We start from the raw sequence: 27,962 nt of genomic DNA on the forward strand, positions 1-27,962 counted from the left end.
AATAATGTATCAGTGCCAATTTCCTGATTTTAATGGTTGCATTTGTTATGTAGGAGAATGTTTTTGGTTTTCGGAACTATACATTGAAGTTTTAAAGGATGATGGGCTATCATATAAGCAAATTATTCTGAAATGATTCAGGAAAATAGTTTTAGTAAAGCACTTGTAACTTTTATGATGTTTGTGATTGTTTCAAATTTTTAAAAAGTAATTTAAAAACAATTCTGTGGAATAAAATCTCAATTATAGCTCATTGGTTTTGAACTCTGTTATTTAAATTCATTAAAAATGACTTAAGCTGTATTCTCTCTTTCACATTTTTTGCAGGATTATTGGCCAAGGGAAATCCATTTTAGAGATGATGATGAATGGTCATGCACTCTGAAAAAAATAAAAGAAGATAGTTCATTTGTTTCAATTTATACACACCTATGGGAAAATGTTCCTCGAATATTTGAAGCAGTTTTGATCATGGAATCAAAATTAAAGGAATATTCACTTATTTTGCAAAACCACACCTCTAAAATATTTAAGTGGAAAAGCATGATTTCTGAGACAAGTGAGCCTTATTTATTTTTATCTTTTATAGAAATGGAGTCTCACTATGTTTCCCAGGCTGGTCTCCGAATCTTAGCCTAAAGTGATCCTCCTAAGTCACCCTCCAAAAGTGTTGGAATTACAAGCATAAGCCAGTGCACCTGGCCAGTCCTTATTTTTTGTATTAGTAAAGTAATGGTTGGTCAGCTCTCTGTGTATGTTTGTGTGTAATCTCATAAATAATGAAATTCTAAGGTATAAAATACATTTTAAAAATATTTTATTTTAAAACCTCTTCATTTCAAACTGGTTCAATACAGATTTTTTTAGTTGAACATAAATGTGTGGTTTCAAAGGAAGTATTACTAAAAGCCTTAAAACGGTTGTTAAACTGTTAAGCTTTTGTTAAATTGGAGTAGAGGTACAGAGTATTACAAAAACAGGAGAGCAAGATTGCATCAACTAATATTCTTACTGGAAACAAACATATCAGCAAGGGTCAGGATAGAACAGAAATATCTAAAACTGAAAGTAAAAGGAGTGATAGTTAGCCTATATGGGCTCGCAGGCTAGTTTGTAGGAGTCGCTGGTATTCACTATGGAATAACTGAATGAATGACAAAGCATACAGCAAGTAATGATAATTTTTACTTTTCGATATTTGTACAACATTTTTCTTATCTAATTGTATGAACATTTCCAGAATAGTTTTAAATACTTATTCTTGTCTTATTCTTGATTTAATGGGCAAATTTGTCATATAGATGTCTTGAAAATGATATCAATTGTACTTATAAGATATTTTTAGATATCAAATTAGATTCATTATGTTATTTTGGTATTTAATATTCTTTTTTGGACTTAGATTTATGTAATTCTGAAGATGTGTTTAAATACACTTCAAAATTAACTTTTTAAATTTTCGTATTTAAATTGTACATTTTAAAAATTTTATATTTTTTAATGTATAAAAGTTATATATAGCTTCTGTGTATGTATATATAAATACACACACATGTATATATCTTGTATACACACAGACACCCGTGTGTGCATATAAATTCATCTCATAATGAAATAAAATATCCACAAGTAAAGTATGAACATATCCTTTTATATCTTCCTCCTGTTTTTTAAAAAAGGTAATGTTTTATATACATATTGTCCTCAATATGTAGATATCAGAACTTGGATTCAAGTCTATCTAGGTTATCTGACTTCAGAGCCCCCCATATTGTCTCACTGGGCCATGCTCTATAGCACTGCACTTTATTGAAATTAAGGTGACCATGAAACAACCAAGTGTAAGTGGCTGAGCTATTTGAAAAATGTGGACTTTTTTAGGAGAGAGGGATTGACGTAAAACTTTAGACATAGGAGTAAGTGCCACAGACATGTTAGTTGGAACATGATATTTCAGAAAAAGGAAACAAGATATACTTTATATAATAGTTCCAATTATTAATTCAACTAACTGTGTATTAAACATATGCTTATCAAAATTGCTAGTTGATTTCATTGAATAATTTTGTATATAATTTATTTAAAGTATTTAAAATTTTATTTTTAGAAGAGGTACATGTATATAATATACTGTGAATTCTTATTTTCTTAAAGGTTCTTATAGAAAATTGAAAAGATATGGGGAATTTCTAAAGAAGTACCATAAGAAAAAAAAGATAATGGTATAGTATCTTATGTTTTTATCATCTTTGAAAATTGGATTTTCACAGAAAATATAAACACTACATTTCCACAGATGAGCACTGATAACAATTTTGTAAATGTCCTTTTAGTCTACTGTTACCAATCTATCATCTATCTCTATATTTTAAAGATAGCTGTGCTTACCTTCTTTTCATACTCAGTATTGAGTATTGGCATCTCCACATAACTACAAGTTATTTGAAGACTTATTTCAAGGTATACTGTTCCATTTTTTGGTTATTTAATAATTTATAACATACTTAGTAGTGCAGGTCCCCTATCAGCCCTCTTCTTTTAGAAAATTAATTCTTTTTGATGACCTTTAGATTACTTTGCCAATTTAAAAAATCTTCAAGATTTTGATAAAAATGGCAAGTCTTTTGAATTACTTTCAGATACTTAGTCTTTTAAAAAATATGTTCTAAAATTATATAATGTTAGAGCTAGAAAAACTGTGTGTCACCATTGGTCTAGCCATCTCATATAATGCTTTATTTTTAAAAATTTAACTTTTATTTTCAGTTCAGGGGTACACGTGCAGGTCTGTTATATAAATAGACTTGTGACATGTGGGTTTGTTGTACAGATTATTTTGTCACCCAGGTGTTAAACTTAGTGTCCATTCGTTATTTTTCCTGATTTTCTGCCTCCTCCTGCCATCCACCCTTCGATAGGCCCCAGTGTCTGTTGTTCCCCTCTATGAGTTCATGTGTTCTCATAATTTAGCTCCCACTTATAAGTGAGAGCATGCAGTATTTGTTTTTCTGTTCCTGCATTAGTTTGCTAAGGATAATGGCCTCCAGCTGGATCCATATACCTGCAAAGGACATGATCTTGTTGTTTCTTATGGCTGCATAGTATTCCATGGTGTCTATATACCACATTTTCTTTATGCCGTCAACCACTGATAGACATTTGGGTTGATTCCATGCTTTTGTTATTGTGAATAGTGCTGCAGTGAACATATATTTGCATGTGTCTTTATGGTAGAATGATATATATTCCTTTTGAGTTCTTTTAGAAATCATCAAACTGCTTCCCACAGTGGCTGAACTAATTTATATTCCCACGAGCTGTGTATTATAAGCATTCCCTTTTCTCTACAACCTCGTCAGCTTCTGTTATTTTTTGACTTTTTAATAATAGTTATTCTGACGGGTGCGAGATGGTATCTCATTGTGGTTTTGACTTGCACTTCTCTAATGATCAGTGATGTCGAGCTTTTTTCATGTTTGTTCGCTGCATATGTTTTCTTTTGAAAGTTGTTAGTTCATGCCTTTTGCTCACTTTTTAATGGGGTTATGTGCTTTTTTCTTGTTAAGTTCCATATGAGTTTTGGATATTAGACCTTTGTAAGATGCGTAGTTTGAAAATATTTTCTCCCATTCTGTAGGTTGGTTGTTTACTCTGTTGGTAATTTATTTTGCTATGCAGAAGCTTTTTAGTTCAATTGGATCCTATTTGTCAATTTTTGTTTTTGTTGCAATTGCATTTGGTATCTTTGTCATGAAATCTTTGCCCATACCTGTGTCCAGAATGGTATGACCTAGGTTGTCTTCCAGGGTTTTCATAGTTTTGGGTTTTACATTTTGATCTTTAATGTATCTTGAGTTAACTTTTGTATAAGGTGCAAGGAAAGGGTTCAGTTTCAATCTTCTGCATATGGCTAGCCAGTTATCCCAGCACTATTTATTGAATAGAGAGTCCTTTTCCCATTGCTGGTTTTTGTCGGCTTTGTCAAAGATCAGATAGTTGTAGATATGTGGCCTTATTTATGGGTTCTTTATTCTGTTCCATTGGTCTATGTGTCTGTTTTTGTACCAGTTCCATGCTGTTTGGGTGGCTGTAGCCCAGTAGTTTAAAATAGTTTGAAGTTAAGTAGCATGAACAGCTTTGTTGTTTTTGCTTAGGATTGTCTTGGGTATTTGAGCTCTTTTTTTGGTTCCATATGAATTTAAAAATAGCCTTTTCTAGTTCTGTGATGAATGTGATTGGTAGTTTAATAGGAATGGCATTGAATCTACAAATTGCTTTGGGCAGTGTGGCCATTTTAACGATACTGATTCTTCCTGTTCACGAGCATGGAATGTTTTTCCATTTGTTTGTGTCATCTCTGATTTCTTTGAGAAGTGTTTTGTAGTTCTTGTAGAGATCTTTCACCTCCCTGGTAAGCAGTATTCCTAGATATTTTTGTGTGTCTGTGGCAATCGTGAATGGGATTGTGTTTCTGATTTGGCTCTTGGCTTGACTGTTGTTGTTATATAGGAGTACTAGTGATTTTTATACATTAATTTTGTATCCTGAGACTTCGCTGAAGTTGTTTATCAGCTTAAGGAGGCTTTGAGACTATGGGGTTTTCTAGGTATAGGATCATGTCATCTGAAAACAGGGTGGTATGACTTCCTTTCTATTTCTATTTTGACTTCTAAAAGGAAGTCGATTGGACTTCCTTTCTTTCTTTCTTTTTGTTGCCTGATAGCTCTGCCTAGGGCTTCCAATACTATGTTCAATAGAAGTGGTGAGAGAGGGCATCCTTGTCTTGTGCCGGTTTTCAAGGGGAATGCTTCCAACTTTTGCCCATTTATTATGACATTGGCTGTAAGTTTGTCATAGATGGCTATTATTATTTTGAGGTATGTACCTTCAATATGTAGTTTAATGAGAGTTTTTCACATGAAAGGGTGTTGAATTTTATTGAAAGCCTTTTCTGCATCTATTGAGGTAATCATGTAGTTTTTTATTTTAGTTTTATTTATGTAATGAATCACATTTATTGATTTGCATATGTTGATCCAACTTTGCATCCCAAGGATAAAGCCTACTTGATTGTGGTGGATAGGCTTTTTGATGTACTGCTGGATTCAATTTGCCAGTATTTTGTTGATGATTTTCACATCAGTGTTCATCAAGAATATTGGCCTGTAGTTCTCTTTTTTTGTTGTATCTCTGCCCGGTTTTAGTAATAGGATGATGCTGGCCTCATAGAATGAGTTAGGGAGGAGTCCTTCTTCCTTAAATTTTTGGAATAGTTTCAGCAGGTATGGTATCAGCTCTTCTTTGTATATCTGGTAGAATTCAGTTGTGAATCTTTCTGGTCCTGGGCTTTAATAGGTTGATAGGCTCTTTATTACTGATTCAATTTCAGACCTCATTATTGGTCTGTTCAGGGATTCAGTTTCTTTTTGGCTCAGTCTTGGGAGGGTTATCAGTTTCTTCCAGATTTTCTAGTTTATGTGCACGGAGGCGTTTATAGTAGTCTCTGATGGTTGTATTTCTGTGGGGTCAGTGGTGATATCCCCCTTATCATTTCTTTTTTATTTTTTTGCAAAATGAAAGCAAGTTTATTTTAAAAATAAAGGGATGAAAAAATGACTATTCCATAGGCAGAGCAGCCCAAACGACTGCTGGTTGCCCATTTTTATGGTTATTTTTGATGATATGCTAAACAAGGGGTGGATTATTCAAGCCTTCCCTTTTTAGACCAAAAAGGGTAACTTCCTGACATTGCCATGACATTTGTAAACTGTGATGGCACTGGTGGGAGCGTAGCAGTGAGGATGACTTGAGGTTGGTCACTCTCGTCGCCATTTTGGTTTTGGTGGGTTTTGGCTGCCTCCTTTACTGCAACCTGTTTTATCAGCAAGGTCTTTATGATCTGTAAACTTTTGTTCTGACCTCCTATTCCCTTATCATTTCTGATTGTGTTTATTTGATTCTTCTCTCTTTTCCTCTTTATTAGTCTAGCTAGCAGTCTATTTTGTTAATTAAAAAAAAAAAAACAAAAAACAGGAGTTGTCCTGGATTCGTTGATCTTTTTAATGTTTTTTTGTGCCTCAGTCTCCTTCAGTTCAGCTCTGATTTTGGTTATTTTTTGTCTTCTACTAGCTTTGGGGTTGGTTTTCTTTGGTTCCCTGGTTCTTTTAGTTGTGATGTTAGGTTGTTAACTTCAGATCTTTTTTGACTTTTCGATGTCAACATTTAGTGATATAAATTTCCCTCTTAACACTGCCTTAGCTGTGTCCCAGAGATTCTGGTATGTTATATCTTTGTTCTCATTAGTGTCAAAGGACTTCTTGATTTCTGCCTTAATTCCATTTTTTTTTCTAAAAGTCCTTCAGTAGCAGGTTATTCAATTTCCATGTAATTGTATGGTTGTGAGTGAATTTCTTAGTCTTGATTTCTAATTTGATTGCTATATAGTCCAAGAGACTGTCATGAATTCAGTTCTTTTGCATTTGCTGAGGAGTGTTTTACTTCCAATTATGTGATCGATTTTAGAGTATTTCCCATGTGGGCAATGAGAATGTGTATTCTATTATTTTGGTGTGGTGAGTTCTGTAGATGTCTACCAGGTCCATTTGACCCAGTGCTGGGTTTAGGTCCTAAATACCTTTGTTAATTTTCTGCCTCAGTGGTCTGTCCTAATACTGTCAGTGGGCTGTTAAAAGTCTTCCAGTATTACTGTATGGGAGTCTAAGTCTCTTTGAAGGTCTCCGAGAGCTTGCTTTATGAATCTGGTTGCTCCTGTTTTGGGTGCATACATATTTAGGATAGTTAGGTCTTCTTGTTGAATTGAGACTTTTAGTGTTATGTAATTCCCTTGTCTTTTTTGATTTTTTTGGTTTAAAGTCTGTTTTGTCTGAAATTAGGATTGCAACTCCTGCTTTTTTCTGTTTCTCAGTTTCATGGTAAATTTTTCTCCATTTCTTTACTTTGAGCCTATGTGTGTCATTGCATGCAAGATGGGTCTCTGGAAGATAGCATACTAATGCATCTTGGTTCTTTATCCAGCTTTCCACTCTGTGCCTTTTAATGGGGGCATTTAGCCCCCATTTACATTCAAGGTTAGTATTGATATATGTTGATTTGATCCTGTCATCATGATGTTAGCTGGTTATTATGCAGATTTGTTTATGTGTTTGCTTTATAGTGTCACTGGTGTATGTACTGCAAGCAGGTGCAGCCAGGCTGGGGCCCTGGGAGAGGCCAGCAGACCATGGGGTGCCCAAGATGGATTGGCCCCATCTTTTGGGCAAGGTGACCTTGTATAGTTCAGGTCTGACAGTTCCTCTAGGGCTGTCGTCTTGTTGTTAGTTGGTTATTATGCAGACTTGATTGTGTGGGTGCTTTTTAGTGTCATTGGTGTATGTACTTAAATAATGTTTTTCTGGTGGCTAGTAACAGTCTTTGATTTCCGTATTTAGCACTCCCTGAAGGACCTCTTGCAAGGCAGGTGTGTTGGTAACGAATTCCTTTAACATTTGCTTATCTGAAAAAGATCTTATTTCTCCTTCACTTATGAAGCTTAGTTTGGCTAGATAGGAAATTCTTAGTTGGAATTTCTTTTCTTTAAGAATACTGAATACAGCTGGGTACAGTGGCTCAGCCTGTAATCCAGCACTTTGGGAGGCCGAGGCAGGTGGATCACGTGAGGTCAAGAATTTGAGACCATCCTGACCAACATGGTGAAACCCCATCTCTACTAAAAATACAAAATTAGCTAGGTGCGGTGGTGCATAATCCCAGCTACTTGGGAGGCTGAGGTAGGAGAATCACTTGAATCCAAGAGGGGGAGGTTGAAGTGAGCCAAGATTGTGCCACTGCACTCCAGCCTGGGCAACAAGAGCAAAACTCTGTCTCAAAAAAAAAAAAAAAAAAGAATACTGAATATAGGCCCCCAATCTCTTCTGGCTTGTAGGATTTTTGCTGAAAAGTCTGCTGTTAGCCTGGTGAGATTCCCTTTGTAGGTTTACCTGCCTTTCTTTCTAGCTGCATTTAATATTTTTTCTTTCGTGTCAGCCTTGGAGAATCTGATAACTATGTGTCTTGTGGATGGTCATCTTGTATAGTATCTCACAAGGGTTCTCTCTGTGTTTCCTGAATTTAAATGTTGGCCTCTCTGATGAGGTTTGGGAAATTATCATGGATGATGTCCTGAAATATGTTTTACAAGTTCCTTTTCTCTCCCTCTTTTTCAGGAACACTAGTGAGTATAGATTTGATCTCTTCACATAATCTCTTATTTCTCAGAGGTTTTGTTCATTATTTTTTATTTATTTTTGTGTGACTGAGTTATTTCTGAGAAGCAATCTTTGAGGTCTGAGATTCATTCCTCAGCTTGGTCTATTCTGCTGTTAATACTTGTGATTGTATTATTAAATACTTGTAGTGTGTTTTTTAGCTCTGTCAGTTCAGTTTGGTTCTTTCTTAAAATTATCGTTTCAACCTTCAGCTCCTGTATTGTTTTATTGTAATCCTTAGATTCTTTGGAGTCGGTTTCACTTTCTCCTGAATTTTCATGATCTTTATTTCTAGCCGTGTTCTGAATTCTTTGCCTGTTATTTCAACCATTTCAACCTGGTTAAGCACCATTAGTGGAACTAGTGCAGACATTTGGAGGAAAAAGACACTTTGGCTTTTTGAATTGCCAGAGTTCTTGTGCTGATTCTTTCTCATCTGTGTGGGCTGATGTTCCTTTAACTGTGGTGTAGTTTGAGTGTAGTCAGTTGGCTTTGTTTCTGGATATTTTCCGAGGGCTGAGACTTTGTCTTGGGTGTTTTTTTGTAGCTGAATTATTGTCGTTAGTGTTATCGGGAAATGTATTTGCACAATATTTTTAGTGTTGAAGTTTGGGATGTGATTCAGTAGATGGTGCTTAAACATACTGGTTAGTAGCTAGGCACTTGCTCAGCCAAATGGTTCTTCTGTATTTCCTCACATTTACAAGGCATGCTCCTTTCAAAGAAGTTTTAAAATTCTGACTACTTAATTTTATCAAATGACTTTTCAAAATCTATTGAAATGGCCTTTAGGTAAATTGTACTAACAAAAGTTTTAATAGTTATTCTTTTTGTTAAATATAAAAGTTTTATTGGATTTATCAATCAGAATTTTAACATGTATTTATATTTTTGTGGTCTCATTTTTCAGGTTATATGACCAAAAACTATGGTTTTTGTTACTGCAACTCTGCTGCTTGAAAACTTCCACTGTTTTTTTTCCTCCTGCAGAATAAACCTTGGAGATTAACCTTAACATTTAATTAAATCTGACTTCATCTTTTTTATTGATACATAATCATTGTACCCATTTACAGGGTACATGTGATATTTTGATGCATGCATGCAATGTGTAATGATCAAATCAGGTTATTTAAAATAGCTATCATTTTTGTGTCAGGAATATTTCAAATCTTCTTTTATAGCTATTTTCAAATGTATAAGACATTGTTGCTAACTATAGTTGCCCTACTATGCTATCAAACAGTAGAACTTAACTATTCTAAATAACTATATGTTTTTACACATTAACCAACCTCTCTTAATCCCCTCCACTCCCCCAACACTCTTCTCACAGCCTCTGGTAACCACCATTCTACTCTATACCTATACCTCCACAAGATAAACTTTTTAGTGCCCACATATGAGTAAGAACACATAATACTTGTCTTTCTGTGCCTGTCTTATTTCACTTAACAGACTACCTCCAGTTTTATCCATATTGCTGCAAATGACAGGATTTCATTCATTTAATGGCTACATAATATTCCATTGTGTATATATGCCACATTTTATCTATTTATCCTTTGATGGAAACTTAGGTTGGTTCTATACCTTAGCTGTAGTGAATAGTGTTCCAGTAAACCTGAGAGTGCAGGTATCCCTTTGATTTCCTCTCTTTTGGAGAGACACTGAGTAGCGGGATTGCTGGACTAATTGTATGATAGTTCTATTTTTAGTTTTTTGAGAAACCTCTGTGCTGTTTTCCGTGATAGCTGTACTAATTTACATTCCCACCAACAGTATTATAAGAATTCTCTTTTCTCTTCATCCTTACTAGCATTTGTTGTTTTTTGGTAATAGCCATTCCAACTTGGATAAGATGATATTTCATTGTGGTTTGACTTGCATTTCTCTGATGATTTGTGATGTTGAACGTTTTTCATAGGCCATTTGTATGTCTTCTTTTGAGAAATGTATATTCAGATCCGTTACCCACTTTTTGATGGTATTATTTGTTGTTTATTTTTGCTGTTGAGTTGTTCTAGTTCCTTGAATACTAATATATTCCGGATATTAGTCTCTTATTAAATAAATGGTTTGCAAATATTTTCTCCCATTACACAGGTTGTCTCATCACTCTGTTAATTGTTTCCTTTGTTGTACAGAAGCCTCATATTTTAATATAGTCCCATTTCTGACCCCATCTTTATTGATCTATAACTTTCAAGCACGTAGCCTTCTTTCCAATCGTATTTGATCTCATTTTTCCTAAAAAGTCTCTCTTTCTTATTCTTGTGTACACTTTAAAAAATGAGAATAATATGATCCTCTTTCTGGAAGCATTACATCATTCTTTCCAATTTGTTTTATATGTCATATGTCATCTCCTTTCTAAAATATGTGTATGTGTAATATGTGTGTATGTGTGGTATTGTGTGTGTTAAACTTACTTGTAAGCTTAGTTATTATTGGAGTGAGTAAGAATGTGGAAATTAACCAGCTATCTATCTATGTCTGTCTATAGTATATATATATTATATATGTTTTATATATATGTAAACATGACTAGATGATCAAAACCTAATCTATGTGTATAAAGCAGTGTAGTAGACATTCAAATTTGACACCCAGATTCCCTTTCAAAGAAGGATCTGTGCTCTACGGGCTAAGAGTGCTGTTAAGGGACACCCTTCAACTATCAGTCCCTTCATTGGTTTCCTGACCTCCAGAGAACTTCCTCTTCTGAGGAAGCTTCTTTCCAGGAACCATCCAGTGACTGCTCAAGTTGGAGCAGAAAGGCTTGGCTATTTCAGTCCAATGAAGGACAACTATGATCGGTACTTTCAGCTCTAGAACTCTTCTTCGAGCCAGTTGTGGCTATTAGGCCTCCATCATAGCTAATTTCTCCATCTGCCCAATCCTGCCTCTTCCCTTGACTGCCAAAGGCATTGATTCCAAAGGCATTCGCAATAAACATTCTGAACACTAAACTTCCCCAGAGAGTCTATTTCCCAGGAACCTAACTGTAATAAGTAGTTTGTTTATTACAGCCCTTATCTCTATTTGTTTTGTTTGTGTATATATCTGATTCCATTTTTGAACCATAACTAGTTTGAGGGCAAGATTCATCTTTGAATTTCTGGTATTAAACACAGCAATAGTATTTTAGGCCTCTGTAGAATATATATATATATATATATATATATATATACACACACACACACATGTATCTATATTTATCTATGCATACTAGTTAACTAAACAAATTTACTAAATGTAAAATTTCTTTAATTTAGAGTTTTAAAGATTTTATTTAAAATGTTTTCCAGCTTTCAGATGAAATGGAGACAGAGAAGAATATAGAGGTACTTAAAATTTCTGTTCTGCCAGATTGTATATCAAGTGTATTATGTAGGACTAAAATAATGTTTACAACAATATAAATATAGCTCTAAATATAGAGAGAGGTACCAGAGGAGAGGGTTGGAAACAGGTATAGAAGCTTTCTCTTTCTGCCTAGTCTTTATTTACTTGTGTGTAGTCTAGCTAAAATTCTTGATCACTTGAGTTTATGTCAAAATTAGTTCTGAAATATGATTTTGTTTTTATTTTAGGTATGGCATATGAATGTACCAGGGTTTTTAATTTCAGAGAAGCGGAACATATGAAGGTTTTTCTTTTTTTTTGCAGGGGGTGTGGGGAATGGAGCCTCACTCTGTGGTCCAGGCTGGAGTGCAGTGGCACAACGTTGGCTCACTGCAACCTCTGCCTTCCAGGTTCAAGTGATTCTCCTGCCTCAACCTCCCAAGTAGCTGTGATTACAGGTGCATGCCACCATGCACAGCTAATTTTTATATTTTTAATAGAGATGGAGTTTCACCATGTTGTCCAGGCTGGTCCCAAACTCCTGACCTCAAGTGATCCACCCACTTCGGCCTCCCAGTGTGCTGGGATTACAGGCGTGAGCCACTGTACCTGGCCGAAGGTGTTTCTTAGATGGGATATATAATTTTTAGTTAATTTAGTAAAAAGAAGTAAAATAATTATGTTAATGAGTCTTAGTTAAATGTTGGTCTTCTGTAGTTATACGAGTCTACTATATTGAGAAGAATGAAATATTTACTCTCCTGTTATATTTTCCTCTTTCTAGGGTTGCAGCTTCACAGGATTCAAAGCAAATGAACTTACTAAGCTACCCAGACATTTGGATGCCGAACGAATTTATCTTTTTATTTTAAAAGCCCATAATTTTGATGTATGTAAATATTTCTTTTTATCATAGGATAAATTTTGACAGTATGATTTAATGAATCAGACCTATATTTAAAGCTATGAGAAATTAGGTGTTTAGCAAGATTTGATCCTTTGGGCATTAAATTTGGCAGGAAAGACAAGTGATGTTTCTAACCCACTGATTACCAGAAAAGAATGTTTTAAACTCTGTGTTACTGCTTTGGGACCCTGAGGTTGCTAGTGTACACTGGCTTGGCATGTAACCGTAACAGGTGTGTTTTCCTTCTTGTCTGTTCCTGCTCTGTCAGCTCAGGATGTTTTAGCCTGATCATTTTTGATCCTGAAATAAGTTGTGAGTGCTCTTCTTCACAACCCTTCTGGGTGTTTCTTTTGAGTCTGCAAGTGTCTGTAGGAATTTTTGGGTAGTATCCCTATAGGGTAACCAAATGATGAAAAACTGCAGTTGTTGGGAGGTCATTAGATCAATTACCAGTGAATACCAGGGCTAAAATGAGGATAAGATGATTACCTGGTAAAACTGCTCATTTTGCCCTCCGTGACTAAATTATCCATGATTAAATGGATACATTGCCATTTAATCCAATTTTGATTAGAAAGAACACTAGACAGGCTTAGGATAGGGGCTTATTGGAATAGAAGTCCATGATTGTTTATATTTGTCCTCAGTGGAAAAGGTGGAAATAATGGCAGGAATCTTACATGTTTGCTGTTCTTGGTTGTCCTTTCGATATCTACTAGCCAAACATGGTTATTGAGCATGTGAAATGTGGCTAGTATGACTGAGGAGCTGAATTTTTTATTGTATTTCTTTTAACTACTTTATATATAAATCTAAAAACTAAATTTCATTTAGTTATTAAAATGCTTTTAATTATGCTTGGAACAAAATTACAAACATGTATTCTATGAAGTCTAAATATTAATCTAATACTTCTGATGAAAATGTAGCGTTCAAGTTAAGATATGCTATCAAAAATATATACCATATTTCAAATGCCTAGTACTAAAAATGGAATGCAAAATATTTTAATAATTTTTATAAAAATTATGTGTTGAAATATTTTAAATATATTTGGTTAAATAAAATGTCACTAAAATTAATTTCACTCTTTACTTTTTTAATGTGGCTACAAGAAAATTTAACATTATGTATGTGGCTCATGTTAAATTTCTGTTGGACAGTGCTGATCTGTAAGCATTGAAAGCATACTCTTTATAAAGCCTATTTACATTAATATGTTTTGTAATATATTTTAATCTCCATGCATCTCTCTTTTGTTTTTTTCCATAGGAAAGAGTTTTTAAAATCTGGAAGACTCATTTTCTCTCAGAAGCCTCCATTGCTCTTTTGCATGACTCCTTTTGGTGGTGGTTCCTCCATAAATTCAGGGTATAGTGATTTTTAAAAATTTCTTTTTAAGTTGATTTTTTGGCTTAATTAATTTTTTAGTAGAGATAAGTCTAGTACAAAAATGCTTTTCTGGATGCAACTACAGAGATGAGTTTTTGAGCATTCCACACATTAGAAATCCTATTTGAAGTCTAGAGTTCTTTCAGAGGAGTTAAAACTTTAATATAGATTTCAAAAGATTCTGGATCTTTGAAATTAGACTTCATATATTATATATATCATAATATATATCACATATAATTAGAGTCTAAGTCAGATTTTTAATCAGAAGATGCAGAATTAGAAAGGTGAGAATTCTGATTAGGATTGAACAGATAAAGAAGGTGTATTAGTCTGTTTTCACACTCTTATGAAGAACCACCTAAGACTGGGCAATTTTTGAAGGAAAGAGATTTAATTGACTCACATTTCCACATGGCTGTGGAGGCCTCACGAAACTTACATACATGGTGGAAGGCAAAAGGGAAGCAGGCACCTTCTTCACAGGGAGGCAGGAAAGAGAGAAAGGGAAGGGAAAGTGCCACACTTTTTAAACCACAGATCTCGTGAAAACTCACTGACTATTATGAGAACATCATGGGGGAAACCATTCCCATGATCCAGTCACCTCCCATCAAGTCCCTCCCTCAACATGTGGGGATTATCATTCAAGATGAGATTTGGTTGGGGAGACAGAGCCAAACCATATCAGATGTGGTATCTGGGAATCAATAAGAGAAGAAATAAGCAGCACATGAAACTGTGTTTTACTAGAAGAATTTCAGTAATAATAATATAATACCCTTAATGTTCTAAAAAATAGCTCTTGGGACCTTGACTACAAAAAAGACAAGTACCTGGAAAGTGCATCATTCCCCTCCAAAACAACAAAATAAAGACATTTAACTTACAAAGTCAGGTTTTTTTAACCCATCATATAAATTAGATTTCAAAGCAAAGAATGTTACCAGGGATAAAGAAAGTAATTTTATAATGCTGAAGTGGTCAACTCATCAACCTGACTTAACAATTCCAAATATTTATGCACCTAATAAAAATGCTTCAAAACACATTTAATAAAAACTTGTAATACTTTAAAAAGAAATACACAAATCAATACGTATAGAAACTTCAGTCCCTTCTTTGAATAGTTGGTAGAATATACAGAAAATTAGTAAGGATACAGAATGATATAGAAGGCTTAAACAACACTCTCAAGCAACTTGACGTAATTGACATTTATTAAACATCTCCTGTATTCATTGGTTTTGTGCTACAATAACAGAATATAACAGAATGGTGATTTATAGTGAACAGAATGAATTGACTCACAGTAGGCTAGGAAGTCCAAGATAGAGGGGCCAGCATGTGGTGAGGACCTTTTTGCTGCATCATCCCTTGGCAGCAGGTAGAAGATGAGAGAGGGAACAAGCAAGAGGGCCCCTCCTATGATAACAAACCCACTTCTGTGATAATTGCATAATCTGTTCATGAGGGTAATGTCCCCAAGACCCAAACACCTCCCATTAGGCCTCATCTCCCAACACCACTGCATTGGGGATCAAGTTTTCAATACATGAACTTTGGGGGACACATTCAAATCATAGCATCTCCCAATAACAGCAGAATACACATTTTTTTCAAGTTCACATTAAACATTTAAGATTAACTATATTCTGAGCTAGGAAAATATCCTAATAAGTTTATAAGAATTCAAGTCAAACACAGTATTTTCAGATCAACATGGAATTATATTATAAAATAATAACAGATATCTAAAAAATCCCCAAATATTTGGAAATGAACACAATTCTCAGTAACCATGGATCAAATCAGGAATCAATAAGGAAATCAGAAATTCTTTTGAACTAAATGAAAATGAAAACACAGATTAAAATGTGTGAGATATAACTAAAGCAGTATTTAGAGAGAAAATCATAGAATTAAAATGCCTACATTAGAAAAAAGAGGGAGTTCTCCAAACAAAGGAAGTTTAGCTTCTACCTTAAGAAAGTGGAAAAAGAAAAAAAAACCAAACCTATGGAGAGCAGAAGAAAATAAAATAATAAAGACCAGAGAGAAAATTAATAACATTAAAAAGAGAAAACAAAGAAACTCAGTTAGGCCAAAAGTTGGTTATTCCAGAATTCTAAAAATGAGGTAGCACAAGAGCAAACTGAAGCCTCTGTTTCACTGAGAGTGACCATAGAAGAAACAAAACCCAAATACAGCTCATTACTTAACTTAATTGAGTCAAGCTCCTAAAGGCTTAGCAAAAGAAGAGGAATGCCTATTCCCAAGCATAAATATTATGTACCTCAGTTTCTACAGGCCTATGAAAGATGCCCAGCTCTCAAACAGAAGGTATAAGACATATAAAGAAGGAAAGGAATTGTGGGGTTGTTTGGTATGAAAATGATCAGCTTAATGAGAAAATGTCACATTGTTTTTCCAGGTGAATATACAATTTTATACTCCCGTTAATATATTGAGTTCCCATTGTTCCTGAACAACCAGTGGGTCAAAGAAGAAATCAAAAAGGAAGTCAGAAAATATCTTGAGACAAATGAAAACAAAAACACAACATACCAAAACTTACGAGATGTAGCACAAGCAATGCAAAGAGGGAAATTTATAGCTGTAAATTCTTACATTAAAAAATAAGAAACCCATAGCAATTAGGCCAGAGAAAGAAATAAAGGTATCCTAATAGAAAAGGAAGAAGTGAAATATCTGTTGGTAACAACATCTTATATACAGAAAATCCTAAAAATTCCCGCAAAAAACTGTCTGATATATTATATGAATTAAGTTGCAGGATACAAAATCAGCATTCAAAAATCAGTAGTATTTCTGTACAGTTACAATGAATTATACAAAAAAGAAATCAAGAAAACAATTCTGTTTACAATAGTAATAACAAAAAGTAAAATAGTTAGATTTAAACTTAACCAGGGAGGTGAGAAATCTGTATACTAGAAATATAAAACACTGATAAAAGAAATTGAAGATGACACAAATAAATGGAAAGATATCCTGTGCTTATAGATGGAAAGAATTAGTTTAATTAAAATGTCTTTACTACCCAAAGCAACCTACAGAATCAATGCAATCACTAACAAAATTCCAGTGGTGTTTTCACAGAGATAGAAAAAAACAGTCCTAAATTTTTTATGGTACTACAGAAAATCCTGAATAGTCTGAGCAATCTTGAGCAAAAAGAACAAAGCTTGAAGTATCAGACTACCTAACTTCAAAAATATACTATAATGCTGTAGTATTGTAGTAAAACAAAACAAAAAAACAAAAAAAAAACAGAGAATTGGCATAAAAACAGACACACATACCAATAGAACAGAGAGCCCCCAAATAAATCTACACATTTACAATTAATTGGTTTTCAACAAAAGTGCCAAGAACACATGATGGAGAATGGCCAGTCTTCAGTAACTGTTGTTGGGATAACTGAGTATCCACATGCAGAAGAAGGAAATTGAGCCCTTATTTCACATCATTTACAAAAATCAAGTCAGCATGAATTAAAGACTTAAATATAAGATCTGAAACTGTAAAACTACTAGAAGAAAACAGGAAAAGCTCCATGACATTGGTTTGTACAATGATTTTTTGAATATGAAGCCAAACGTACAGGCAACAAAAGCAAAAAATAGACAAATGGAATTGCATAAAACTAAAAAGCTTCAGCACAGCAAAGCAAACAGTCAATAGATTGAAGAGAGAACCTGTAGAATGGGAGAAAACATTTGAAAACCATACATCTGATAAGGGGTTAATGTCTGAAATATATAAGCAATTTAAACAAGTTAATAGCAGGAAAGCAACCTGATTTTAAAAGGAACAAAGTAAATTAGTAAATTAGTACAGTCATTTTAGAAAACAGTATGAAGTTTCCACAAAAAAACTGAAAATAGGCCGGGCGCGGTGGCTCAAGCCTGTAATCCCAGCACTTTGGGAGGCCGAGACGGGCGGATCACGAGGTCAGGAGATCGAGACCATCCTGGCGAACACTGTGAAACCCCGTCTCTACTAAAAAAAAAAAAAAAAAAAAAAAAAAACAAAAAACTAGCCGGGCGAGGTGGCGGGCGTCTGTAGTCCCAGCTACTCGGGAGGCTGAGGCAGGAGAATGGCGTGAACCCGGGAGGCGGAGCTTGCAGTGAGCTGAGATCCGGCCACTGCACTCCAGCCCCGGCGACAGAGCAAGACTCCGTCTCAAAAAAAAAAAAAAAAAAAAATACAAAAAGCTAGCCGGGCGAGGTGGCGGGCGTCTGTAGTCCCAGCTACTCGGGAGGCTGAGGCAGGAGAATGGCGTAAACCCGGGAGGCGGAGAGTGCAGTGAGCTGAGATCCGGCCACTGCACTCCAGCCCGGGCGACAGAGTGAGACTCCGTCTCAAAAAAAAAAAAAAAAAAAAAAAAACTGAAAATAGAATCACCGTAAGATCCAGCAATCTCATTTCTGTTTATATCCAAAGGAGTTAAAATTCCTGTGTTGAAAAGATTTGCACTTTCATGTTCATTTTAGCATTAATCACAATAGCCAAGACATGAAAGCAACCTGAATGTCCATCAATGGATGAATGGATAAAGAAGATTTGGTATATAAATATATATATACTATATATATTGGTATATATAATATATAACATTATATATGTATTAAAATATATAATATAGTAATCCATCACAAATATATTTCACAAATATATATATTATATATATAGTTTATATGGTTTATAGTTTATATGGGTTACTATATGACCTTTAAAAACAAGGATATTCTGTAATTTCCAACAACATAGATGAAACTGGAGGATATTTTGCTAACTGAAATAAGCCAGGTACAGAAAGACAAATACTGTATGATCTCACATGTGGAATCTAAAAAAGTCAATTTCATAGAAACAAAGAGCAGAAAGGTAGTTACCAGAGGCCGAGGGTGGGAGAAATGGGGAAAGGTGCAATTATCAAATGGTACAAAGTTTCAGTTACACCAGAGAAATAAGTTTTAATGATCTGTTATACTGCATGGTGACCACAGTAAATAATACGTTTCAAATTTGATAAAATAATTTGATAAAATTTTTAAAATGGGCAAAGGCTCTAATCAAATGCTTCCCAAAGGAAGACATAAAAATAGCTATGTGAACAGTATGTGAAAAAATGCTCAACATCACTCATCATTAGGGAAATACAAACCAAAACCACAATGGGATGTCATCTCACACACCTATTTGATGTATGAGATGTTATCTCACACACCTATTTGATGTATGAGATGTTATCTCACATGGCTATTATCAAAAAGATGCAAGATAACAAGTTTTGGTGAGGATATGGAGAAAAAGAAACACTTGTATACAGTTGGAAATGTGAATTACTACAGCTAATATGGAAAACAGTATGGATTTCTCAAAAACGAAAAATGGAACTACCACATGCTCCAGTAATCCCACTTCTGGGTATACATCCAAAGGAATTGAAATCAATATGTCAAATAGATATCTCTCTGTCCACGTTCATTGCAGCACAATAGCTAAGACAGGAGATCAACCTAAGTGTCTATCATGGAAATCAGCCTAATTGTCTGTCAATGAGTGAATGGATAATGTGGTGTAAATGCACAGTAGAATATTCTTGGGCCTTAGAAAAGGAAATCCTAACATTTGTGACAGCCTGAATGAACCTGGAGGACATATTGCCAAGTGGAATAAGCCAGGCTTATAAAGACAAACATCACATGATCTCACTTATATGTGGAATCTGAAAAAGTTGAACTCACAGAAGTAGAGAGCAGAGCAGTAACAGAGGCTGAGCTGAAGGCTGGGAATGGACACATGTTCAAAGGGTAAAGAGTTCCAGTGAGACAGGAGGAATAACTTTGAGACCCGTTGCACAACGTGGTCACTACAGTTAATAGTACTATATTATATACTTCAAAATTGCTAAGAAAGTAAATTTTAAATGTCTCACCTCAACAAATTATAAGTAACTGAGATAATGGATACATTAAGTAGCTTGATTTAATCATTTCACATTGTATTCATATATCAAAATGATACATTGTACCCTATACGTACAATTATGATTTATAAATTAAAAATAATAAAACATTAAAAATCAAAGAAGAAAGATCTGAAATCAACCACACCATCTCACATATTAAGTAACCGGAAACAGAACAAATTAAATCCTAAGTTAACAGAAGGAAGGAAATAATAAATATTGCAGCAGAGATAAATGAAGTAAAGAATAGAAAAACAGAAAAAAATTAACAAAACTAGGAGTTCTGTCTCTGAGAACAAAATGGACAAACCTTTAGCTGGAATGACTATTAAAAAATAGGGAAGACTAATTACTAAAATTATAAATGAAAGTGGGGACAATATTTTCAGTTTAATGGAGTTAAAAGGGATTATAAGTGCTGTGAACAAATATATGCCAACAAATTGGAATAATGTAGTTGAAGTGGACAAATTCTTCGAAACATACAATTTAACAAGATGGAATCACAAAGAAATAGACAATCTAAACAGATTGTAACTATTAAGGAGATTGAATCAGTAATCAAAAACCTCCCATCAAAGAAAAGCCCTGTACTAGATGGCATCACTGGGGAATTCTACCAACATTTAAAGAATAAACACCAGTCCTTCTGAAACTCTTTCAAAAAGTTGAAGAGGAAACACTTTCTAACTCAACCTGTGAGTTAGAAGGTATTACTCTGATACTAAAGCCCAAAAAAGACACTACAATAAAAAGAACAGAAACTACCAATATCTTTTATGATGAATTTTGACCCAAAAATCCTCAACAAAATACCAGCAAATCAAAAGCAACAGCATATTAAAAGGATTATACACCATAACCAATGGGATTTATTCCTGGAATGCAAGGATAATTAACTCATCAAATGTTTGCATGCTTTTTGTTGTCAGGTACTGTGCTAAGGCCTTGAAATACAAAGTTGCAAAAATATGATCCCTGTTCTTTTTTAATCTTACTATACTCTTTTAAGATAAGTATATATTACCTACATTTGACAGATGAGAAACCTGGGACTTAATTAACTTGCCCAGGGTAATGCAGCTAATGCAAAACAGCCAGTGTTAAAATTTGGGTCTGCATTATGCCAAAACCCATGCTGATTCTCCTATACCAATTGATCTGCTCATAAAAATAAATAAAATTGCTGTCATCATGTAAACAAATTCCAGTTTTAAATTGTAATATTGACTTTAATTTCACACATTTTTTTAAGCCTGACAGAGAAAACCAAGATTGCTTATTCGATAGAATTTCAGAAAGTTATGTGACACTTTTCATGAGCATACCTCTAAGTCGAAAGGATGCATTCTTTCAGGTAAACATTGAAATTAACAGTTATGCTAATTATTTTTAAAGTGAATGAAATAGAAAAAATAGTTATTTTATTTAAAACTGTATGAGAATATATTTTGTTACTTTTGAAAGCAAAGTTGTCTGGTGTAGAGTATTAGTAATATTTTAAAAGTTATGTTCTTATTAACCCCTCAAAATATTGTATTCCCTGGCATCAAGGTCTTATTTAATCTCCTTAGTGACTACAGGTACTTTGTTTGCATATTAATAATTTTAAAACTATTGACTCATTCTATGTATGTTCCTGTCTTTTTTCTGTTTACCTACAAAATTATTTATGACTTTTACTTTATAATGAATCTTGATCCATTTAGGAGGACTTTGCAAGTTTATTTTATGCCCAAGGACTAAGCACCTGTTACAGTAAAGTACAGTGCATAAAATTATGAATCAAATGCTTGCCGAGCTTTTCTGTTATTGTACTAACTGATGGATAGGATTGACTCAAATAAGTAATGTCCCTGGGTAGTGTGAAATGAAGATGGTAGGAATCTCACTGAGTTTTTTTAAGTTTACTTCTTAGCATTTCAAAACACAAGCCATATTCAGATACGTTGTTACATTAGCAGTTTATAAATCAGAAATCATAGTAAATACTTTGGAGTTTGTAAATGTTTTCATGAGAAAGCCATACCCAAAATAAAAAGGTAAGTGTCTTTCATGATGAAAATATAAACAAGCCTAAATTCACAAATTTGCCAAATATTTATATTTAATCTTGACCTATCTTACTCACAAACACATTTTTAAAGTATGATAGAAAGAAACTACCATTAATAGACTGGAAATAAGGAGACTTGGCTTCATGTCCAGAATTTGCTACTGATTACCTGGGTGATTTCAGCAAGCCACTCAGTCTCTCAGGTTGACAGCTGGGTTGTGTATCAAATGAAGAGGTTGATTAGATCTTGATTCTTTTAAGACAGTGATTCTTAAATTGTTATCAAACAGTGATGTTCTGACAGGTTTTTACTTATTTGCAGCAAAAAGTTAATGATTAGGCATGTTGCAATTAAATTGTCTAAACATCACAAAAACACCTGTTTCTGCTACCCATATTCTTTCAGTTAGTCTATTCTTCTATGGTTTTTATATTTTAACTATTTACTGAGAGTGCCTAGTCCACCTACATGATTTTATTAAATCAAGCATGCTTTAATACAGGGTCCTTAAGAAAAGGATAAGAGGCTTTTAAATATGGACAAAGAATAAAATGGTGGTAACATTGTGTATCCCCCATTCTTTAGTTTCTGTTTCTGCTTTTATGATCCAAATATTCTTGCTTGTGATGGATATGTCCTTTGATAGATCTTATACTTACAACCTCTCTCAAACCATGATTTGACGTTTTCTGGGTTCTGATTTTCAGTAACTTTTTCTAAGAAGAAATTAGAAGTTGTGTGATTAAGTCACGAAGCCTCATTTGAGAACAGAAAAGATGTACTTAATGATTAGACTCCTTGACTTGCACTGTCTTCCTTTAAAACTCCCTGTCCATGCATTTATATGTGAGAGCCACCTCCCTTCAGGATCTCATCTCTTATGGACCATAATTTCAATTATTTTTAACTAATTCAAAAAGTGAGTGTTTTGCTACTATCAATGCATCTGATTTATATTTCCTAAGGAAGATAAATGTATTAATATTTAAGAAAGAAAACAAAAACTATCTTCTGGTCCACTATTTAGCACAGTTAATCTGAACCTAAATATATTTTGTATGGCTTTTACTTTCCTTTCTTCCATTGTCACACTGATATTCTCTCAGAAATTTTCCAAATAGTTTGACACTTAATCTCCATCTCCTGAAGGCAGGATATTCATAGAAAGTGTTTAGAAGTTCCCTTTATTCACCTTATTCAGCATTTTAATTTTAACCATTGGTATAATTTATGTATCACAAATAGAATATGCAATCATTTCTGGTAGAAAAAAATGCTCATGACTCATTTAATAAAATTAAATATGTCAACATATTATAGAGTTTTTCCTTTCTCCCTTCACTTCCCGAGAAAAATGATGGAGATCTTAAAAGAATACTGTCACTTACCAGCAAATTTGAGCACTAATAGATTAAGTGACTGTATTAGTCTCCTACTAATGTTGTAAAAATTATATATTTAGTGGCTTAAAGCAATAGAAATTAATTTTCTTGGCTATGGAGGCCAGAAGCCCCAAATGAGTCTTACAGGGCTAAAATCAAGGCATCAGCAGGACCAATGTCTTTAAGAGGGCCCAGAGGAGAATCTATTCCTTGCCTCTTCTGTCTTCTGGTGGTTGCCAGTATTCCTTAGCTTATGGTTGTATCACTCCAATCTCTGCTTCTGTTTTTGAATTGCGTTCTCATTTTCTATAGTCAAATTTCCCTCAGCTGCTCTCTTACAAGGACACTTGTGATTACATTTAGAGCCCATGGGATAATCTCCTTTTTTTAAGTGGGGATTAAATTAAGATCTTTAATCTTAACCCCCACTGAAGATCTTTACCACATTTGCAATATACTTTTGCCTTATAAGGTAACATTTACAGGTTCCAGGGATTAGAACATGTATATATTTTGCACCAATATTCAGTCTGTCACAATGACTTGTAAGAGACCTTCTAATTCTAAAATTTTGCAAAGTGATGACCTTAATGTGTGATTGTAAATACTTATCTGAATGCAGAGTATGCAAGTAGTTGGATCAATTTGTCTTTAAAAATATTGTGTTTTTCTATGTTGAGTCACTCCCTGAGAGGAATTTAATAGTTTAGGGATTTGAAAGCTAACAGGACACTGGTAGTCCCTTTTATTTGTTGATTTCTGATTTTTTTTTTCTTTTTTTTGAGATGGAGTCTCACTCTGTCACCCAGGCTGGAGTTCAGTGGTGCAATCTCAGCTCACTGAAACTTCTGCCTCAGCCTCCCGAGTAGCTGGAACTACAGGTGCCCACTACCATCCCCAGCTAATTTTTGTATTTTTAGTAGAGACGGGGTTTCACCATATGGGCCACACTGTTCTCGAACTCCTGACCTCATGATCCACCTGCCTCAGCCTCCCAAAGTGCTGGGATTACAGGTGTGAACTACTGCACCCATGGCCTCTGATTATGGTTTTAATATTGAAATAATACTGATTGCACTATGTAAACTCATGCAAACAACCTCCAGTTACTTTAAAATATACTTTTTATTGTTATGGCTCATATGCATCATTTACAAAAATTACTTTTAGGTTCAGGGAGTGCACATGCAGTTCATTACATGGGTATATTTTATGAAAGATCCTGTCATTCAGGTAGTAAGCATAGCATAGTGAGTTTTTCACCCCTCACTCCCCACACCTCCCTCCCCTATCTAGTAGTCCCCAGTGTCTGTTGTTCTCATCTTTATGTCCATATGTATTCAATGTTTAGCTCCCACTTAGAGAACATGTGGTATTTGGTTTTCTGTTTCTGTGTTAATTAGCTTAGATTAATGGAGCTGCAACTATGTTGCTGCAAAGGACATGATTTTGTTCCCTTTTATAGCTATATGGTATTCAATGTTGTTTATGTACCACATTTTCTTCATCCAGTCCACCACTGATGGATAGTTAGGGTGATTCCATGTCTTTGCTATTGGGCATAGTACCATGATGAACATACAAGTGCATGTGTCTTTTTGATAGAATGACTTATTTTCCTTTGAGTAAACATGCCGTTATGGGATTCCTGGGTCTAATAGTAGTTCTGTTTTTTAAGTTATTTGAGAAATCTCTAAACTGTTTTCCACAGTGGCTGAACTAATAAACATTTACACCAACAGTGCATGAGCATTCCTTTTTCTCTGCAGCCTTGCCAGCATCCATTGTTTTTAAATCTTTAATAATGCATGCTCAGACTGATGTCAGGTAGTATATCACTGTGGTTTTGATTTGCATTTCTCTAATGATTGGTGATGTTAAGCATTTTTTCATATGTTTGTTTGCTGTGTGTATGTCTTCCTTTGAGAATTGGCTGTTGGCCTTTATCCACTTTTTAATGGGATTATTTCTTCTTTGTTGAATTGCTTAAGTTCCTTTATAGATTTTGGATATTGAGTCTTTGTTGGATAATTAGTTTGTGAATATTTTCTCCTATTCTCTAGGTTGCCTGTTTATGCTGTTGATAGTTTCCTACGTTGTGCAGAAGCTTTTATGTTTAATTAGATCCTGCTTGTCAATTTCTGTTTTTGTTGTAGTTGCTTTTGCAGACTTAGTCATGTCTGCCAAGGCCAATGTCCAGAAAGGTACTTCCTAGGTTTTCTTCTAGGATTTTTATAGTATTACATCTTATATTTGTCTTTAATCCGTCTTGAGGCAATCTTTGTATATGGTGATAGGTAGGAGTCCAGTTTTATTCTTCAGCATATGGCTAGCCAGTTACCCCAGCACCATTTATTGACTAAAGAGTCCTTTCCTGATTGCTTGTTTTGTCTGCTTGTTGAAGATCAGATGTTTATAAGTGTGCAGCTTTATTTCCGGCTTCTCTGTCCTGTTCTGTTTGAATATGTGTCTGCTGTTGAACCAGTACCATGCTATTTTGGTTACTGTAACCTTACAATATAGTCAGAACTCAGGTAATGTGATGTCTCTGAATTTATTCTTTTTGCTTGGGATTGCTTTGGCTGTTTGGGCTCTTTTGTGGTTCAGTATGAATTTTAGAATAGATTTTTCTACTTCTGTGAAAAATAGCATTAGTAGTTTGATAGGAATAGCATTAAATTTGTGGATTGCTTTGGGCAGTATGGCCATTTTTAACAATGTTGATTCTTCCATTCCACAAGTATGGAATGTTTTTCCATTTGTTCGTGTCATCTGTGATTTCTTTGAGCAGTGTTTTGTAGTTTTCCTTGTAGAGGCCTTTCACCTCCCTGGTTAGCTGCATTCCTGGGTATTTTATTTTTGGCTTTTGTAAATACAATTGCATTCTTGATTTGGCTCTCAACTTTAACATTATGGGTGTATAGAAATGCTACTGAGTTTTGTACGTTGGTTTTGTATTCTGAAACTACTGGAGTTGTTGATCAGTCTTAGGGACCTTTTGGCAGAGTCTTTAGGATGTTCTAGGTATGCAATTATATCATTAGTGAAGAGAGATAATTTGACTTCTTTTACTATTTGTATACCTTTTATTTCTTTTTCTTGCCTGATTGCTCTGGCTAGGATTTCCAGTACTAGTTAATTAGGAATGGCAACAGTGGGCATCCTTGCTGTTTTTCAGTTCTTGTGGGGAATGCTCCCAGCCTTTGCCCTTTTAGTATCATATTGGCTATGGATTTGTCACGTATGGCTCTTATTATTTTGAGGTATGTTCCTTCAGTGCCTACTTTTGTGAGGATTTTTATCATGAAGCCATGTTGAGTTTTATCAAATGCTTTTTCTGTATCTGTTGAGATGATCATTTAAAAAAAAAATTCTGTTTATGTGGTGAACCACGTTTGTTGATTTGTGTACATTGAGCCAATGTTGCATCACAGGAATAAAGCTTATTTGATCATGGTGAATTCACATTTTGATATACTGCTGTATTTGTTGGCTAGAATTTTGTTGAGAATTTTTGCCTCTGTGTTCGTCAGGGATATTGGCCTATAGTTTTTTTTTTTTTCCTTTTGTCTTTTCCAGATTTTGGTATCAGAGTTTTTGAATTGAACACTTTATCATTATGTAGGGCCTTCTTTGTCCTTTTTTACTGTTATCAGTTAAATGTCTGTTTTATCTTATAAGAATAGCTACTCTTGCTCTTTTTTTGTTTTCCCTTTGCATGGTAGATCTTTCTCCAACCCTGATGCTGGTTTGGTAGAATATGTGAGGAGAAGCCCCACTAAGATTCCTCAGTTTCTTTGAATAGTTTAAGTAGGATTGGTACCAGCTCTTCTTTGTTCAACTGGTAGATTGTACTATGAGTCTATCTGGTCCAGGGTTCCTTTTGGTACATAGGTTTATTATTATTATTATTATTATTATTATTATTACTGATTCAACTTCAGAATTTGATATTGGTCTGTTCAGGGTTTCAATTTCTTCCTGGTTCAGTCATGGGAAGTTTTATATTTCTAGGAATTTATGATTTATTCTAGATTTTCTAATTTGTGTGTGTAGAGTTCATAATAGTCTCTGAGAATCTATTGTATTTTTGTGGGATTGTTTGTAATATCTCCTTTGTCATTTCTGACCATGTTTATTTGTATCTTCTCTCTTTTTCTCTTTATTAATCTAGACAGTAGTCTATTGACATTGTTTATCCTTTCAAAGAATCAGCTTTTGACTTGGATGATCTTTTGTCTGGATTTCTGGGTCTCAACTTCATTAAGACCTGCTCTGATTTTAGTTACTTCTTGTCTTCTACTAGCTTTGGGGTTGTATTGTTCTAATTTTTCTGGTTCCTTTAGATGTAATGTTATACTGTTAATTTGAGATCCTTGTAACTTCTCTATGTAGGTGTTTAGTGCCATAAACTTTGCTCTTAACATTGCTTTGGCTGCCTTACCAGAAATTTGGGCATGTTGTATCTCTGTTTTCATTCATTCCAAATACTTTGTTTATTTCTGCCTAACTTAGTTGTTTACCCAAAAATCATTTAGGAGCAAGTTGTGTAATTTTCATGTAATTTTGTGGTTTTGAAAGATCTTCTTGATATTGATTTGTGTTTTTATT

General features: G+C 34.4%; 1 protein-coding gene and 1 long non-coding RNA gene across 9 annotated transcripts in view; one reads left to right on the forward strand and one right to left on the reverse strand.

The window, feature by feature from the left end:
• FAM227B (family with sequence similarity 227 member B) overlaps positions 1-27,962 on the forward strand; it is a 303,682-nt gene that overhangs the window by 37,799 nt on the left and 237,921 nt on the right. For 7 of the 8 annotated variants that reach the window (XM_033190154.1, XM_033190157.1, XM_033190161.1 and 4 more), the window contains 6 exons: positions 328-559; positions 2,155-2,222; positions 11,576-11,611; positions 12,397-12,501; positions 13,792-13,890; positions 21,168-21,269. In XM_033190154.1, coding sequence (XP_033046045.1) covers positions 328-559; positions 2,155-2,222; positions 11,576-11,611; positions 12,397-12,501; positions 13,792-13,890; positions 21,168-21,269 — 642 coding nt within the window. The remainder of the gene's footprint in view (positions 1-327; positions 560-2,154; positions 2,223-11,575; positions 11,612-12,396; positions 12,502-13,791; positions 13,891-21,167; positions 21,270-27,962) is intronic. The other variant, XM_033190158.1, reaches the window with a different exon arrangement.
• Positions 1-27,962, reverse strand: part of LOC117070686 — a 126,991-nt gene that overhangs the window by 33,419 nt on the left and 65,610 nt on the right. The window lies entirely within an intron of this gene.

This window comes from Trachypithecus francoisi, unplaced genomic scaffold (genome assembly GCF_009764315.1).
Source record: "Trachypithecus francoisi isolate TF-2019V2 unplaced genomic scaffold, Tfra_2.0 Lachesis_group3, whole genome shotgun sequence".
In the NCBI taxonomy this organism is placed as follows: Eukaryota; Metazoa; Chordata; class Mammalia; order Primates; family Cercopithecidae; genus Trachypithecus; species Trachypithecus francoisi.